The sequence below is a fragment of the Mustelus asterias genome, unplaced genomic scaffold (genome assembly GCF_964213995.1).
Source record: "Mustelus asterias unplaced genomic scaffold, sMusAst1.hap1.1 HAP1_SCAFFOLD_42, whole genome shotgun sequence".
NCBI classification, from domain to species: domain Eukaryota; kingdom Metazoa; phylum Chordata; class Chondrichthyes; order Carcharhiniformes; family Triakidae; genus Mustelus; species Mustelus asterias.
The window spans coordinates 2,665,169-2,683,866 of NW_027590119.1; the positions used below are offsets into that span (position 1 = coordinate 2,665,169).

An 18,698-nucleotide genomic window follows, 5' to 3' on the forward strand; every position below is an offset into this window, starting at 1 on the left:
CAGGTTTGTGTAGTTTTAGTTATCCTGATGTTTAACACACACACATCAATAAAACAGGGAATTCCTGCAAACAAACTGCAGCTTCTTCTCTATCTGGAGATCCAATGTTTGTTGAATAATTGTCCCAGTGGTTAACAGGCTCCTGTGAACTCATCCAACTCGTATTTTAATACTGACTTTAACAAATATATTTTAAATAGGTTTATTTTAAATGAGTTAAAACCAGCCTTAAAATGGTAGATATAGTATAACAACCATGGTACTTTTCAGACTGGAAACTTTAACCTGCTGTTTCACTTTCATTTAGGAGCAGATCCCAGTTTTACACCAATCTCTGATTCATGTATCCAGCATTCACCGTCATTCTAAAAGCAGAAGTTGCTGCAAAATCTCAATAAGTCTGACAGAATCTGTAAACACAGGAACAGTTAATGTTTCCAGTTGAATGTGACTCTTCTTCAGTGTCAAAACATTAGCTCTGTTTCTCTCTCCAGAGATGCTGTCAGACCTGCTGAGTTTTTACAGCACTTCTTGTTTTTATTTACGAGTTCAGGACTCAGACAAGACAATCCACAATACAAATCTTACAACTGGGCCAGAGTTTATTAACATCAGCAGAAACAGACACCAATGAAAATGGTTGGGACCTCGATGAGATTAACAGCAAAATTCAGTCCTTGCAGTCACTCGTGAACATGATGGTGTTTCAGCAGGTGAGGTGACTGAGTGAATCCCTTCCCACACACGGAGCAGGTGAATGGCCTGTCCCCAGTGTGAATTCGCTGGTGCTTTATCAGGTTGGATGATTGACTGAATCCCTTGCCACAATCAGAGGAGGTGAATGGTCTCTCCCTGGTGTGAACTCGCTGGTGCCTCCGCAGGCTGGATGAATCAATAAATCCCTTCCCACAACTGGAGCAAGTGAATGGCCTCTCTCCAGTGTGACATGGCTGGTGTTTTAGCAGGTTGAATGACTGAGTAAATCCCTTCCCACACTCGGAGCAGATAAATGGCCTCTCCCTATTATGAATTCTCTGGTGTTTCAGCAGGTCGGATGAATCAGTGAATCCCTTCCCACAATCAGAGCATCCTCCCCATTGACCAACTGTGAGAATGAACAAAATGCAGTCCTGGATGTAACTGAGAGCAGAAATAATAACAGCAGAATCCAACCCCTGGAATCACTCGTGAACTCGTTGGTGTCTCAGCAGGTGGGATGACCGAGTGAATCTCTTCCCACACTGAGAGCAGGTGAATGGCCTCTCCCCAGTGTGAACTCGCTGGTGTATCCGCAGGCTGGATAATCGAGTGAATCTCTTCTCACATTGAGAGCAGGTGAACAGCCTCACCCCAGTGTGAACTCGCTGGTGGCTCAGCAGGCTCGATGACTGAGTGAATCCCTTCCCACACTGAGAGCAGGTGTACGGCCTCTCCCCAGTGTGAACTCGCTGGTGTCTCAGCAGGCTGGATGAATCACAGAATCCCTTCCCACACTGAGAGCACATGAACAGCCTCTCCCCAGTGTGAACTCGGTGGTGTGACTGCAGATGGGATGACCGAGTGAATCCCTTCCCACACTGAGAACACGTGAACGGTCTCTCTCCAGTGTGAACTCGCTGGTGTGACCGCAGGTGGGATAACTGAGTGAATCCCTCTCCACACTGAGAGCAGGTGAACGGCCTCTCCCCAGTGTGGCTGCGCCGATGAGCTTCCAGCTGTGATGGGGCTCTGTATCCCTTCCCACAGTCCCCACATTTCCATGGTTTCTCCATGGTGCAGGTGTCCTTGCCTCTCTCTTGGGTGGACAATCAGTTGAAGCCTCGTCCACACACAGAACACGGGTACCGTCTCTCCCCACTGTGAATGATGTTATAGTTATTCAGGCTGTGTAACTGGTTAAAGCTCTTTAGTCAGTGCACTGGAAGACTCTCACTCGAGTGTGGCAGTGTGTTGGTGCTTTTCCAGTCACACTGATGTTTGAAATCTTTTCAAATCAACAGACTGGACAACCTTTTCTCCTTCTAGATTCAAAGGCCGATGATATTCAGGTCCCAAGGAATATGACTGTCAGATCTGACGTGACGTTTGAGATTTCGGCCTGTGATTCCTCTTTCAATATCCTGTAAAACAAGTTTACAAAAGTCATCAGTATCAGTACAGGATAGAAATTCAGAACAGACAATTCTAGTTTCTATGGAACATTCTTTCCTATTTCAGTCCCAAAAAGCTGTGAATCTCCATCCCACACACTCTCCCTCCATTCTCACTCTGCTGTATCTAATATTCACCCTCCCAATTCTCCTGAAGGTGCTGATTGAGGCTGATTGACAGATCCAGGCTCACTGCTTCCTGTCCTGGACACAGGGACCATAACAAATAGGAGCTGCAGTCGGCCATTTGGCCCATCGAGTCTTTTAAACTATTCAATGAGATAATTTGTTCATCTACCTCAGCATCATTCTCCCCACACTAAACCCATATCCCTTGATATCTTCAATATCTAGAAACCAATCAATCTCTCTCTTGAAAATAGTTGATGACTGAGGTTTCACTGTCCTCAGGGGTTGAGAATTCCAAAGCTTTACCACATCCTTGAGTGAAGAAATCCCCCCACATCTTAGCTTTTGCTCCATCTTCTTGTCTGTTCCCCATAACCCTTGACACCCTTGTCAGTCAAAGATCTGTCTAACTGGAATATATTCAATGATCCTCAGCCTCCACTGGTCCCTGTGGAAGAGAAATCCAAAAGACTAACAACCCTCTGAGGGAAGAGATTTCTGGAAATATATAACGTAGCTACAGTTCCACATTACAAGATATTCAGATCCCAAGGAATATGACTCTGTCCAGACGTGATGGTTGAGATTTTTGCCTGTGATTCCTCGTTCAAAATCCTGTGAAATGAGTTTGCAAAAGTCATCACAGTCAGTATAGGATAGAAATTCAGAGCAGACAATTCTAGTTTCTATGGAACACTGTTTCCTATTTCATTCCCAAAAAGTTGTAAATCTCCATCCATATCTATGGATTCTATTTAAAAATGAAAGTGGATGGGCACTTGAAGGAAATACTTTCAGGAGAATGGGGATATAGAGTGGGAATGGGACTGGAATGTTATACAGAGAGTCAGCATGGACTCGAGTTACCAAATGGATTCCTTCTGTGCTGTAATGACTTTATGACTGGAAATGTATAACATCGCTACAGTATTATATTACAATGCAAGAAATAATAAATATATTTTATTACAGAAACATAAATAATATATCTAATCTGGGTTCCATATAATAACACGAGACATATCTCTGTCCTATATTAATTTACTGTCCCCTTAAATGTCAGCCATCTCCTGCCCTTTAATTGTGAACATTAGGAAAGAGACCATCCTTTTAGACAGAAAGAAGATTAATGTTTCAGGGTGGGCAGAATGAATTACAGGGAATAAAAATGTATCAGATTTTGTTGGTCAATATAAGCTCAGAAGTGGAAGGGAAATGATCTCCAGTGGAAGAGGAACAATTCCTGAACATTGTAAGACTAAGCTGGTAACTCAGCAGTGAATAGAGTTGTGAAGTGGTAAAAACCTCATGAAGACAGAGCTTGCAGAAATAATAGTTAAAATACACCCATTATTAGAGGTAGAGGAAGGTAGACAATGGCAAAGAGTTGATCAGGGAGGGCAGAGGTGAAACAGAGAAATGGATGGCCGTTTAAAAATTCATAAAAAACATGGTTAGCAAGTTTGCAGACGATACTAAATTAGGAGGTATCGCTGATAACAAAGAGGGTTATGAAAAATTACAGGGGGATCTTGATCAGTTAGGGAAGTGGGTCGATGATTGGCAAATGGATTTCAGTACAGATAATACAGAGTACAGAGGCACAACCTCAGGCTAAAGGGACAATCCTTTAAAACAGAGATAAGGATGCTGCACATTTAGACAGAGTAGCATAAGTTTCAGAGTCCAACATTTTATACTTCATTGCTTCTTTTACTGTGCAATTGTAATGCCACCCTCTTGGAAAACAAAGCCTGACAGGTGTGTCTGAATGCTGGCTGTGTGCCTCAGAAAGTTGTATATTTTAAAGTTCAGCGGGGACCCCCCCAGCAGATGATCGGTCACACCCCCTCTCCTCCCCTCCCCAGGGGATGAGACGTCACACCCCCTCTCCCCGCCCCCCCCCCCAGGGGATGAGACGTCACACCCCCTCTCCTCCCCTCCCCCCAGGGGATGAGACGTCACACTCCCTCTCCTCCCCTCCCCCCAGGGGATGAGACGTCACACCCCCTCTCCTCCCCTCCCCCCAGGGGATGAGACGTCACACCCCCTCTCCTCCCCTCCCCCCAGGGGATGAGACGTCACACTCCCACTCCTCCTCCCACCCCCCTCCCGCCCCGACCAGAGGATGACCTGGGTCAGAGAGCCGTTGCAGTCTCTGACCCCTGCTCTTTGGAGGCTGCTGCGGCGAATGCAGACTTTTATTTTGCAGGTAGGTAAAAGCGTGGACGCGGGTCGGGCCAGAAGAAGGTAAAGTGGGATTTGACGGTAGAGTTGGGCGCGTGGTTCATTAAGTCGATTTAAATGCATGCAAATGCATTTAAATCGGTGGGCTGCCCGATTCAGGCGTGGGCCCTGGTGTTGGTAAAGCCGCGATCTGCTCGGAATCGGGCGCAGATCGTGGTATAGGCCCGATGCCCAACTTTACCGCGATTTCGCACTTGAAAACAGGCACGAAGGTTTGGTAAAATCCGGCCCATAGTCTTTTTCCCAGGGTTGGGGAATTGAAAACTGGAGGGCATAGGTTTAAGGTGAGAGGGAAAAGATTAAAAGGGACCTGAGGGGCAACTTCTTCATGCAGAGGGTGGTGTGTACATAGAATGAGCTGCCAGAGAAAGTGGTTGAGGCAGGTTCAATAGCAACATTTAAAAAGCATTTGGATAAGTCCATGGATTGGAAAAGATTAGAGGGATATGAGCCAAACATGGGCAATTGGGACTAGCTGGGAGGGCACCATGGTTGGCATGGATCAGTTGGGCCCAAGGGCCTGTTTCCGTGCTGTAGTGCTCTATGACTCTATGTGCTGGCTGCGTCAGCATCTATCGCCCAGAACTCATTGCCCTTGAACTGAGTGGCTTGCATTGCTGGGGGATGTGGTAATTTCCTTCTTTAAAGGACATTATTAAATCAGATGGATTTTCATGACAATTGTCATCAATGGACTTCTAATTCTAGATTTTTACTGAATACAAATTTCAACATCTGCAGTTGTGGGATTCGATCCCAGGGTTCTCAGTGCATTGCCCTGGATCCCTGTATTACTAATCCAATGACATTATCACTGCACCATTGCCTCCCCATCCATGGCAAAGGAGTCAGCCTGAGATCCATGGAATCAGAGAATGCACTAAATTTAAATTAATGCCCAGTAACACTCACCCCAAAGTAATTTCATTGTTTTCAAATTTTAAATCTCCTGCTGGAGTCTGCAGCTGCAAAGATCTGAGAGATTGATGTCCAGGAAAAATGTTGCAGTCTTCAAATCTTCTCCCTGTAAAGAAGAAGGCCTATAGTGTGTTAGCTTTTATTTACAGGGGGTTGGAGTTTAAGAGCCGTGGGGTTATGCTGCAACTGTATAGGACCTTGGTGAGACCACATTTGGAATATTGTGTGCAGTTCTGGTCACCTCACTATAAGAAGGATGTGGAAGCGCTGGAAAGTGTGCATAGGAGATTTACCAGGATGCTGCCTGGTTTGGAGGGTAGGTCTTATGAGGAAAGGTTGAGGGAGCTAGGGCTGTTCTCTCTGGAGTGGAGGAGGCTGAGCGGAGACTTAATAGAGGTTTATAAAATGATGAAGGGGATAGATAGAGTGAACGTTCAAAGACTATTTCCTCGGGTGGATGGAGCTATTACAAGGGGGCATAACTATAGGGTTCGTGGTGGGAGATATAGAAAGGATATCAGAGGTAGGTTCTTTACGCAGCGAGTGGTTGGGGTGTGGAATGGACTGCCTGCAGTGATAGTGGAGTCAGACACTTTAGGAACATTTAAGCGGTTATTGGAAAGGCACATGGAGCACACCAGGATGATAGGGAGTGGGATAGCTTGATCTTGGTTTCAGATAAAGCTCGGCACAACATCGTGGGCCGAAGGGCCTGTTCTGTGCTGTACTGTTCTATGTTCTAAATGACAAAAGTTATAGGTGTAATTCAAGGTTAGAAATTCAGGACAGAATTTATTTTGGTCTGAGTTTGCTGTGTGTAAATCTTTCCCTTCTAACCCCCTGTAAAAGGAGTTTCCAAAATCCATCAGCATCTGTCCAGGACAGAAATTCAAAACATTCTCTCCTCTTATCTGGCACAGAATTACTTTAGCTGGGACAAAACTGCAGTGGAGGCATTTCGAGGAAGATCCAGTTGGTTGATTCCTGAAATGAGGAGTTTTGTCTTTGAGGATGAGCAGCTTGGGCCTGTACTCTTTGGAGTTTAGAAGAAACATAGAAACCCTACAGTGCAGAAGCAGGCCATTCGGCCCATCGAGTCTGCACCGACCACAATCCCACCCAGCCCCTACCCCCACATATTTACCCGCTAATCCCTCTAACCTACGCATCTCAGAATTCTAAGGGGCAATTTTTAACCTGGCCAATCAACCTAACCCGCACATCTTTGGACTGAGAAGTTATTGCTACATCTGGGAATTTAAGGGCGGCACGGTGGTTAGCACTGCTGCCTCACAGTACCAGGGTCCCAGGTTCAATTCCAGCCTTGGGTCACTGTCTGTGTGGAGTTTGCACATTTTCTCTCCATGTCTGTGTGGGTTTCGTCCAGGTGCTCCCGTTTCCTCCCACAGTCCAAAGATGTGTGGGTCAGGTGGATTGGCCATGATAAATTGACCCTAGTGTCAAATGCGTGGGGATGGGGCCTGGGTGGGATTGTGGTCAGTATGCTCAATGGGCCAAATGGACTCCTTCTGCACTGCAGGGATTCTATGATTCATATGATATAAGGTGCTTGACAAGGTAGATGCTGAGAGGATGTTTCCTCAGGTGTGGAAATCAAGTAAAAATAAAGGATCTCAAATTTAAGATGAAGAGAGATCTTTTCTCTCAGCGGGTTGTTGATCTTTGGAACTCTGACTCCACCAGAGAAGATTGGAGGCAGGTCATTGAATATATTCAAAGCTGAGGTTCTGATCCACAAGAAAGTCAAGGGTATGGACGGGGTGGGGGAGCAAAGTAGACATGATCTTATTGAATGATGCAGCAATCTCGATGGGCCGAATGACGGGCTCCTGTTCCGAATTCTTATTCTGATGTTGTTGGATAGCTGCGCATGCGCCCTGCTACCTATTGTCCCCCTGAAGATCGAGGTTCTGAACCAGCCCCTGAAACCACGCCCATTGTGACCCGCCACCGACAGCAGCGCATGCGCTCTCCTTCCTCGCTGAAACAAGATGGCGGCAGATAACCGGGACCTGTTCCCGGGATAAACGCTTGGGAGCTGGAAGCCCGGGACCTGCAGGGTCTTATTAGGGCCGTGCGGCCTACAGCGGATGTTTGTGAAACCATAGCTCCCTCCCTCCCCCGACTCCCGGCTCCATTTCTCCCGCAGCCCCACAGACTCACCTGGGGATAAAAGCATCTCCCGCACTCGCATGGATGCGGTCAAAGTGACACTGCGCACGCGCGTGACATAGGACTGCACCTGCGCAATAGGCTCCTGTGAAATGAATAGGACACTTTCACACCCGCAAGGGCACCTGGGAACTAATGCCGTCATTGTCAAAGACAATAATAAGAAATTATCTTGTTCAATGAAGATCAATTAATTTTTAAAAATGCATTCCTCGGAATTTGTGCGCTGCCATTCTCTACTTCTAAAATTGATTTAAACCAGTGCTCTCCTGTGGGAATACCCCGAGTTTTTAAAACTTTTCCCACTGGTTTCCCTCTCTCTCTCTTCTCTCCTGAAGGTGCTCATACTGGTTGGGTAAATCCCACAGAGATTGGTTTCTTTCACTTTCTTTCTCCTGATGCTAAATATTCTGTTTTATGGAATGATACATCACAGATGGAAACCATTTGGCTCATCCTGCCCAGTCGGGCTGTCTTTAAGATCTATCCAATTAATCCCACAGCCCTGCTGGCAGAGTGAGAACAATGTATATATACTGCAGCAATGCAGGAGGTGAATGGAAAATGTTTTCTAGTTGCATACCTCTCAGACACACTCACCCCTAGAAAGATAAATTGGCCTGTGTACTAAGCAGATATTAAGGTTCCACTTAAAATTAAAACAGAAGGTGCTGGAAAAATGCAGCAGTCACCGGGGCCGAGTTTATGGTCAAAATGATGATGCTGAGCTGCCGTTAGAAAATAACCAGCAATCCAACAAGCCACTCAAAATATTGAATCAAACAAAATTGATCAAAGATTGAGCCAAAGTATTCTGTTTTCCAACATGGTGCTATGATTTTTTATGATTGTGAGAACATTAAAACAATTACCTGGTGTAGTCCGGGTTTATTTTATACTCACTCCCACCCATTGCTGTCAACCAGAGGGTTGGTTGTAGGGATTCGCATTCTAATCAGGATTGTGTAACTTGATTTTGTGTCTGTGCCCTGTTTGAGAGCACATTTCCACTCCATCTGACGAAGGAGCAGCACTCCGAAAGCTAATGGTATTTGCTACCAAATAAACCTGTTGGACTTTAACCTGGTGTTGTTAAAACTCTTACTGTGTTCACCCCAGTCCAACGCCGGCATCTCCACATTATGAATATCTTTGCCAGTGCAGTGCCGGGTACTGGGCTGTACATCCCAGTAAGTGGCTGATAGAATAAAACAACATGTTCTTTGATTTGTCAGAATAGGTAGTGATTTGTTTCAGCAGCCCACACTCACAAAACCAAAAATACAATGTTTACTGTGATTACAGATTGGGCAGCACTTGAAATCATAGAAACCCTACAGTGCAGAAACAGGCCATTCGGCCCATCAAGTCTGCACCGCCCACAATCCCACCCAGGCCCTACTTCCATATCCCTACACATATTACCCGCTAATCCCTCTAACCTAACGCATCTCCGGACACTAAGGGGCAATTTTAGCATGGCCAATCAACCTAACCCGCACATCTTTGGACTGTGGGAGGAAACCGGAGCACCCGGAGGAAACCCACGCAGACACGAGGAGAATGTGCAAACTCCACACAGACAGTGACCCAAGCCGGGAATCGAACCCAGGACCCTGGAGCTGTGAAGCAGCAGTGCTAACCACTGTGCTACTTGCTGAACAATCCTGAGTGTGCCAATAGCTACATTCAGAATCAATTGAAGATAATCAGTCGAGTTCATAATATGGCTCAGTTGTAGTTGCGAGAAGCAACTTACATTTATACACAGCGATCCTTTCCTGCAAACAAAAGGAGAATTTTCAAGCCTTGTACCTGTTTTGAATTTCCCAGAAGCTTGAAAAACCTACAGTAATGCTTCAAGTCAATGAGAGTCCACCAATTGTGATCATTTGACATTTGGCATTCTTCTGTTTGTCCTGATGAGTGCATGATGAAGAGATTCAGCAACAGGTCTCTCTTTTCTGCAATATTCAAGTTCAGTACTAACAAGTATCTGTGCATTGTTTTATGTTCCTTCATAATTAAATGTGATCGTGGAAGTGTCACTGTGAATAATGAGCAAGTCAGTAAGAATTGTCAGTATTTCTAATTGAAAATATTAAGCAGTGGAACCTTTCAGACATTGAATTGTACAGGTTGCACCAAACAGCAATTTAAGATTGCAGGAAAAGTTCATAAACTTATTATAAACAAGCCTGTTGAGAGTTCCTGTATTTTAAAAAAAATCACAGATGGTGCTTTTAAAAAGGGACACAGCAGCCCTGAAAATCAGTGACATTTCAGAGTATTAAACTTCAGCCAGTTGTAGCGATTGTTAATGTCAGCAGAAACCAACCAATTATTGTCAGACTATCAATCCTGGATGTGATTAACAGCTGCAGTAATAGCAAAATCCAACTCCTGCAGGCAATTGTGAACTTGCAGATGTGTCAGCAAGTGGGATGACCGACTGTATCCCTTCCCACACACAGAGCAGGTGAATGGCCTCTCCCCAGAGTGGGTGAGCTCGTGTAAATGCAGGCTGCCAGACTGAGTGAATCCCTTCCCACACATGGAGGAAGTGAATGGTCTCTCCCCAGTGTGAGTGCGTTGATGTGCAGTGAGGATTGATAACTGCCTGAAACTCTTTCCACAGTATGTGCAAATAAATGACTTCTCCTCGGTGTGAATTCGCTGATGTGACAGGAGGCCGGATGAATTGGTGAATTCCCTCCCACATGTGGAACAGGTGAACGATCTCTCCCCAGTGTGAACTCGCTGATGTGCACTGAGGTTGGATGAACACGAGAACCCCTTTCCACAGGTGGAGCAGCTGAACGGCCTCTCCTCAGTGTGAGTTCGCTGGTGTAACAGCAGGTGGGATGAGGTAGTGAATCCTTTCCCACACACAGAACAGATGAATGGCCTCTCTCCAGTGTGACTGTGTCTATGGTTTTCCAGCAAGTATGGATAATTGAATCCTTTATCACAATCATCACATTTCCATGGTTTCTCCATTTTCCCAGCCCCAATGTGACCGTGTCGATGGGTTTCCAACCGGGATGGAGAATTGAATCCTTTACCACAATCCTCACATTTCCACGGTTTGTCCATGGTGCTGGTATCCTTCTGTCTCTCCAGGTTGGATGATTAGTTGAAGCCTCATCCACATACAGACCACGTGTATGGTTTCTCCCCACTGTGAATGGTGTGATGTTTTTCAGGCAGTGTAACTGGTTAAAGCTCTATCCACAGTCAGTTCACTGGAGCACTCTCACTTGGCTGTGTGTGTGTGTCTCAGTTCTTTTTCTGTCACATTGAATTTTGAAATTTTCTTCCACTGACAAAACAGGGAATGATTTCTCCCTCCACTGTCAAAAGCAATCATATTTAGGTCTTGATGAATCGAATGGCTCTGTCAGACTTTGATCTGAAGTTTAGTTTGAGTTTCCTGTCTGTGAATCCTCCTCTTGTAGTTCCCTGCAAAAAGAGTTTTTAAAAACTACTTCAGAGCTGACAATTTCAGTTTCCACAAAACATTTCTCTATCTCATTTATCTTGAGCTGTAATCCCCATCCCACACACTCTCTCTTGTCCCTGAGCTGAAATCAAACTCATTGCCCCATCTCCACTCTGAGCCCAGCTCCCTCTCCCTCCAGCTGGATTCAGTCCTCCAGACCATGTACAGATTGAGAGTACAATCAAGGAGTCAACTATTTTCCTTCCAAGTCAGGGGACGTGCAGCCCCACTGACTCTGTTGTTACCACAATAGGCACACGTGCTCTGCTCACCAATGAAACACCACGGTGACCATTAACATGGGCCTGTTCCGAGGAAAGGCTCCATTTTATTTGTGCCACAACAGCAGCGGAATTACCTCCTGCACAGGCACAAAGGTATCATCAGTCACAGGAAATAATTGCAGCTGGTGTCTCAAACCTCATTTTACCATTTGCTCCCAGACATTCTCAATTCAATTTTGAAATGGAACCTGAAATCTGCAATTATGGGGTAAATTAAAACACATTTTAATGGTCATTTTCAGAATGACTATTCCCGAGTATTAATTCCCAAGTCAGTAAATTAAAATTCTCATGAGCAATGATGGCGGCACAGTGGTTAGCACTGCTGCCTCACAGCTCCAGGGACCTGGGTTCGATTCCCAACCTGGGTCGCTGTCCGTGTGGAGTCTGCCCATTCTCCCCATGTCTGCGTGGGTTTTCTCCAGATGCTCCGGTTTCCTCCCATCGTCCAAAGATATGCCAGTTAGGTGCATTGGCTATGCTAAATTGCCCCTTAGTGTCCTGGGATGAGTAGGTTAGAGGGATTAGCGGGTTACATATGTGGGGTTCTGGGAATACGGCCGAGGTGGGATTGTTGTCAGTGCAGACGCGACGGGCCGTATAACCTCCTTCAGCACTGTAGGGATCCTATGAAATACATTGGGAGAATTGCTGTTTTAATGGGTATTTTCACAAGTGCTATAAAATGATTTTTCAAAACAAATTAATATTTTCTTCAACAGATCATTAATAAATAAAAAGTATTTAATAAAACAACCACCCAGTGTGGGGTTCAGGATTCTAACTCAGGGTTTCTGAGCTCCAGGAATCACGAACTGAACCAGCCGGGAATTGTCTCCACAAAACTTCCCCAACTCCCTCCCGGGAAAAAGCTGCAAACCCGGGAGCTGCAGCTTTTTACTGGGGGTGTTGGGGCCTCCAGCGGGTGTTTGTGAATCCTCCCCGCCCACCTCCCAGGGTTTCCTTCCTTCCCAGGGATCAGAGTCCTCATTGATTTGAGGCCAAAGTGTAACCTCTTATTTATTGTCCCCCTCCCCCATCCTCTGATGTGAACCATCCTCCAGTGGCTGAGCCAGGATGGGGCCGTTAACCTGGGCCTGTTCCCGGGAGGGAGGGAGGGAGAAGCCCCGCAGCTGCAAACCAGGGAGCTGACAATGATTCTGAAGGGTTTGCGGATCCACAAAGTGTTTCCAAATCCTCCCAGCCACCGCCTAACGCTGACTCCGCTTCTCCGGGACAAACAAGCGCCAAGGCCAGCAATGACACTGCGCATGCTCCACATCACAATGCCCGGGGACTGATTGACGGCAGCTCCGGACCAATAGGAAGAGGGGGCGGGGCTGGAGGACCGAGCGGGAGCGGCTGGTCCTCCAACCAATCGGAGTGAATGAGCGGCGGGACCTGAAGCATGCGCAGTGAGGGTAATGGCGACGGACGGCCGGTTTTAGTTTGGAAGCGAGATCAATACGGCGTGCGGGGAATGATAAATGTGGCGGGTGGGTGGAGAGACTTTGTAAACATGTTGTTCAAACCCAAACTGTTGAAATGAACTTCCCGGTCCCCCCCTTTGTACCCAATGGAGCGGCAGCTTGTAGTGTTAGACCCGGGCTGACTGCCGCCATTGAGGCTGCATGTGGGAGGCCGGCAGGGATTGTGATCGGAGAGTGAAGCTCTGATGTCACAATGGAATGGGTGAGAGTGTGACATCACAATGGAATGGGTGAGAGTGTGACTTCACAATGGAATGGGTGAGAGTGTGACATAACAATGGAATGGGTGAGGGTGTGATGTCACAATGGAATGGGTGAGGGTGTGACGTCACAATGGAATGGGTGAGAGTGTGACGTCACAATGGAATGGGTGAGAGTTCCAGATGAGCTGAGACTGGGCTGGAGTCGGGCGATGGCACTGACATGTGGCCCGGTGGCACAGTGGTTAGTGCAGCTGCCTAACAGCGCCAGGAACCCGGGTTCAATTCCAGCCTCGGGTCGCTGTCTGTGCAGAGTTTCCACATTCTCCCCATGTCTGTGTGGGTTTTCTCCGGGTGTTCCGGTTTCCTTCCACAGTCCAAAGATGTGCCGGTTAGACGGATTGGCCATTATAAATTGCCACTTGGTATCAGGGGGAATTAACAGGTAAATATGTGGATAGGGCCTGGATGGGATTGTTGTCGGTGCAGGCTCGATGGGCTGAATGGCCTCCTCCTACACTGTATTTTATTATTCATTATTATTAATTAATAACTATTCTGATTTCCAGCTGTTTCTGAGTTTTAACTGTATCCTCTATTGTGAACACCGAGGCAAAATACTTGTTCAATTCATCTCCCAGCTCCTTATTTTTCATTATCAATTCCTGGACTCACTTTCTATTAGACAGTTAAGAAATGAGGTGGAGCAAGTGACTGAAGTGTCAGTCAGGGAGCACTATTGGGAGCACCAATAGTTTCAAAATAGTTCTGGAAAAAGATAGGACAGGTCCACAGGTCAGGGCCCTAAACTGGAGCAGGGCCACTTTTGTGGACATTAGGCAGGATCTAGCAGATGTCGATTAGGTGAATTTGTTTGAAGGGAAAGGAATGACTGGCAAATGGGAGGTTTTAAAAGTGTGATATCAAGAGTCCAGGGGCAGTATATTCCTGTTAAGATGCAGGGAAAGAATGGTAAATTTAGGGATCTCTGGCAGACAAGGGACATTGAGGCTCTGGTCAGGTAAAAGAAGGAAGCATACATTGGGTTTAGGCAATCGGGGACAAGTGAATCACTCTGACTATAAAAAGTGTAAGAAAATACTGAAGAGGGAAATCAGGAGGACAAAAAGAGGGTCTGATATGGATCTGGCAGGTAAGATTAAAGAAAATTCCAAGAGGTTCTATAGCTATATTAAGAGTAAAAGCGTGGCTAGAGAGAGAATAGATCCCCTTAAAAATCAGTCTGGCCATCTGTGTGTGGAGCCACAGGAGATGGGTGAGATTTTTAATGAATACTTCTCCTCTGTGTTTACTGCGGAGAGCACCATGGGTGCTAAAGAAATAAGGGAAACAAGTGGTGATGTCTTGGGCACACGCATGTTACTTGGGAGGAGGTATCTGCAGCCTTATAAAAGCAAATTACTGCGGATGCTGGAATCTGAAACCAAGAGAGAAAATGCTGGAAAATCTCAGCAGGTCTGGCAGCATCTGTAAGGAGAGAAAAGAGCTGATGTTTCTTGTCTCGATGACCCTTTGTCAAAGCTCTGGAACATCAGTTCTTTTCTCTCCATACAGATGCTGCCAGACCTGCTGAGAATGGGGAGAGAGTGTGTGGGATGGAGATTTACAGCTTTTGGGGAATGAGAGAGGAAAGAATGTTCCATGGAAATTGTCTGTTCTGAATTTCTATCCTGTACTGACACTGATGACTTTTGGAAACTCATTTTACAGGATATTGAAAGAGGAACCACAGGCCGAAATCTCAAACGTCACGTCTCGATCAGACAGAGTCATATTCCTTGGGACCTCAATATCATTGGACTTTGAATCCAGAAGGAGAAGTGATTGTCCAGTCTGTCAATTTGAAAAGATTTGAAATGTCAGTGTGAGTGAAAAAGCATCGACACACTGCCACACTCGAGTGAGTGTGTTCCAGTGCACTGACTAAAGAGCTTTAACCAGTTACACAGTCTGAATAAATATCACACCATTCACAGCGGGGAGAGACTGTAATCTTGTTCTGTGTGTGGACGAAGTTTCAACTAATTGTCCACCCAAGAGAGAGGTAAGGACACCTGCACCATGGAGAAACCATGGAAATGTGTGGACTGTAGGAAGAGATACAGATACCCGGTTGTGAACGTGCCCTAGTCATTCTACAGGAGCCTATTGTGCAGGCGCAGTGCTGTATCTGGAGCATGCGCAGTGTCACTTTGCTCGGAGTCCTGTGAATGGGGGAGACGCTTTTTTCAGCGGGTGAGTTGGTGGGGCTGCGGGAGAAATGTAGCCGGGAGTCGGGGTAGGGAGGGAGCTCTGGCTTCACAAACACCCGCTGTCGGCCGCACGGCCCGAATAGACCCTGCAGGTCCAGACATCTCTTCTCTCAGAGGATTTCTCTTCCACAGGGACCAGTGGAAGCTGAGGATCATTGAATATATTCCAGTTCAACAGATCTTTGACTGACAAGGGTGTCAAGGATTATGGGGAACAGACAAGAAGATGGAGCAAAAGCTAAGATGTGGGGGGATTTCTTCACTCAAGGATGTGGTAAAGCTTTGGAATTCTCAATCCCTGAGGACAGTGAAGCCTCAGTCATCAACTATTTTCAAGAGAGAGATTGATTGGTTTCTAGATATTGAAGATATCAAGGGATATGGGTTTAGTGTGGGGAGAATGATGCTGAGGTAGATGAACGAATTATCTAATTGAATAGTTTAAAAGACTCGATGGGCCAAATGGCCGACTGCAGCTCCTATTTGTTATGGTCCCTGTGTCCAGGACAGGAAGCAGTGAGCATGGATCTGTCAATCAGCCTCAATCAGCACCTTCAGGAGAATTGGGAGGGTGAATATTAGATACAACAGAGTGAGAATGGAGGGAGAGTGTGTGGGATGGAGATTTACAGCTTTTGGGGACTGAAATAGGAAAGAATGTTCCATAGAAACTAGAACCATAGAACCATAGAAAATTACAGCTCAGAAACAGGCCTTTTAGCCCTTCTTGTCTGTGCCGAACCATTTTATGCCTAGTCCCACTGATCTGCACTTGGACCATATCCCTCCACACCCCTCTCATCCATGAACCCGTCCAAGTTTTTCTTAAATGTTAAAAGCATTTAACTATTTTATTTGGCAGCTCATTCCACACTCCCACCACTCTCTGCGTGAAGAAGCCCCCCCTAATATTCCCTTTAAACTTTTCTCCTTTCACCCTTAACCCATGCCCTCTGGTTTTTTTCTCCCCGAGCCTCAGCGGAAAAAGCCTGCTTGCATTCACTCTATCTATACCCATCAAAATCTTATACACCTCTATCAAATCTCCCCTCAATCTTCTACGCTCCAGGGAATAAAGTCGCAACCTATTCAATCTCTCTCTGTAACTCAGCTTCTCAAGTCCCAGCAACATCCTTGTGAACCTTCTCTGCACTCTTTCAACCTTATTAACATCCTTCCTGTAACTAGGTGAGCAAAACTGTACACAATACTCCAGATTCGGCCTCACCAATGCCTTATATAACCTTACCATAACGCTCCAACTTTTATACTCGATACTCCGATTTATGAAGGCCAATGTACCAAAGACACTCTTTACGACCCTATCCACCTGTGACATCACTTTTAGGGAATTCTGTACCTGTATTCCCAGATCCCTCTGTTCAACTGCACTCTTCAGAGTCCTACCATTTACCCTGTACGTTCTTCTTTGGTTTGTCCTTCCAAAGTGCAATATCTCACACTTGTCTGCATTAAATTCCATTTGCCATTTTTCAGCCCATTTTTCAAGTTGGTCCAAATCCCTCTGCAAGCTTTGAAAACCTTCCTCACTGTCCACTACACCTCCAATCTTTGTATCATCAGCAAACTTGCTGATCCAATTGACCACATTATCATCCAGATCATTGATATAGATGACAAACAACAATGGACCCAACACCGATCCCTGCGGCACACCACTAGTCACAGGCCTCCACTCAGAGAAGCAATCCTAGAACTGTCTGTTCTGAATTTCTATCCTGTACTGACACTGATGACTTTTGTAAACCCATTTTACAGGATATTGAAAGAGGAATCACAGGCCGAAATCTCAAACGTCACGTCTAGATCTGACAGAGTCATATTCCTTGGGAGCTGAATATCATCGGACTTTGAATCCAGAAGCAGAAATGATTTGAAAAGATTTCAAACATCAGTATGACTGGAAAAGTACCAACACTCTGCCACACTCGAGTGAGAGTCTACCAGTGCACGGACTAAAGAGTTTCAACCAGTTCCACAGCCTGAATAAATATCACATCATTCACAGCAGGGAGAGACTGTACTTGTGTTGTGAGCGTGGACGAGGCTTCAACTGATTGTCCACCCAAGAAAGAGGCAAGGACACCTGCACCATGGAGAAACCATGGAAATGTGGGGACTGTGGGAAGAGATACAGTTACCCATCAGAGCTGGAAGCTCATCGGCGCAGCCACACTGGGGAGAGGCCATTCACCTGCTCGCAGTGTGAGAAGGGATTCATTCAGTCATCCAGCCTGCAGAGACACCAGCAAATTCACACTGGAGAGAGACTGTTCATCTGCTCTCAGTGTGGAAAGGGATTCACTCGGTCATCCCACCTGCAGACACACCAGCGAGTTCACACTGGGGAGAGACCGTTCACCTGCTCTCAGTGTGGGAAGGGATTCACTCAGTTATCCAGCCTGCAGACACACCAGCGAGTTCACACTGGGGAGAAGCCATTCACCTGCTCTCAGTGTGGGGAGGGATTCACTTGTTCATCTAACCTGCAGGTGCACCAGCGAGTTCACACTGGGGAGAGGCCATTCACCTGCTCTCAGTGTGAGAAGGGATTCATTTGTTTATCCCGCCTGCGGAGGCACCAGCGAGTTCACACTGGGGAGAAACCATTCACCTGCTCTCAGTGTGGGAAGGGATTCACTGACTCATCCAGCCTGCGGATACACCAGCGAGTTCACACTGGGGAGAGGCCATTCACCTGCTCTCAGTGTGGGAAGGGATTCAGAGTTTCATCCCAGCTGCTGAGACACCAACAATTTCACGAGTGATTCCAGAGGTTGGATTCTGCTGTTATTGTTTCTGCTCTCAATTACATCCAGGACTGCATTTTGTTCATTCTCACAGTTGGTCAATGGGGAGGGTCGGGGGGTTTCTTTCTGCTGGACTGGCCGGTCTCACGACTTTGCCTCCAGTGGGCTGATTCTCTTTGAGTCTTGTTGCGAATACCTGGTTTCAGATTTCACAAGGATCACAGAGTGACAGGATGTTAGGAGGTTATAGAGGTTTAGAACATGGAAACAGGCCCTTCGGCCCAACTTGTCCATGCTGCTCAGGTTTTACCACTAAGCTAGTCCCAAAAGGGGTGGCACAGTTGTTAGCACTGTTCCTTCACAGCTCCAGGGACCTGGGTTCAATTCCCGGCTTGGGTCACTGTCTGTGTGGAGTTTGCACATTCTCCTCGTGTCTGCGTGGGTTTCCTCCGGGTGCTCCGGTTTCCTCCCACAGTCCAAAGGTGTGCGGGTTCGGTTGATTGGCCATGCTAAAAATTGCCCTTAGTGTCCTGAGATGCGT

At 46.3% G+C, this 18,698-nt stretch overlaps 1 protein-coding gene across 1 annotated transcript; it reads left to right on the plus strand.

The window, feature by feature from the left end:
* The first annotated feature begins 4,470 nt into the window (after positions 1-4,470).
* On the plus strand, positions 4,471-18,175 carry LOC144482739 (uncharacterized). The gene is made up of 2 exons (XM_078201577.1): positions 4,471-4,529; positions 17,578-18,175. Exons 1-2 carry the CDS (start codon positions 4,471-4,473, stop codon positions 18,173-18,175), a joined length of 657 nt encoding a protein of 218 aa, XP_078057703.1.
* The last annotated feature ends 523 nt before the right edge of the window (positions 18,176-18,698 follow it).

Excerpts from the sequence above, each read along its gene's own strand:
- LOC144482739 (XM_078201577.1), top strand. The coding sequence starts at position 4,471 with ATGCAGACTTTTATTTTGCAGGTAGGTAAAAGCGTGGACGCGGGTCGG. Across the intron at positions 4,530-17,577 it reads GCGGGTCGGGCCAGAAGAAG|CCACACTGGGGAGAGGCCAT; the intron begins GTAAAGTGGGAT and ends TCATCGGCGCAG.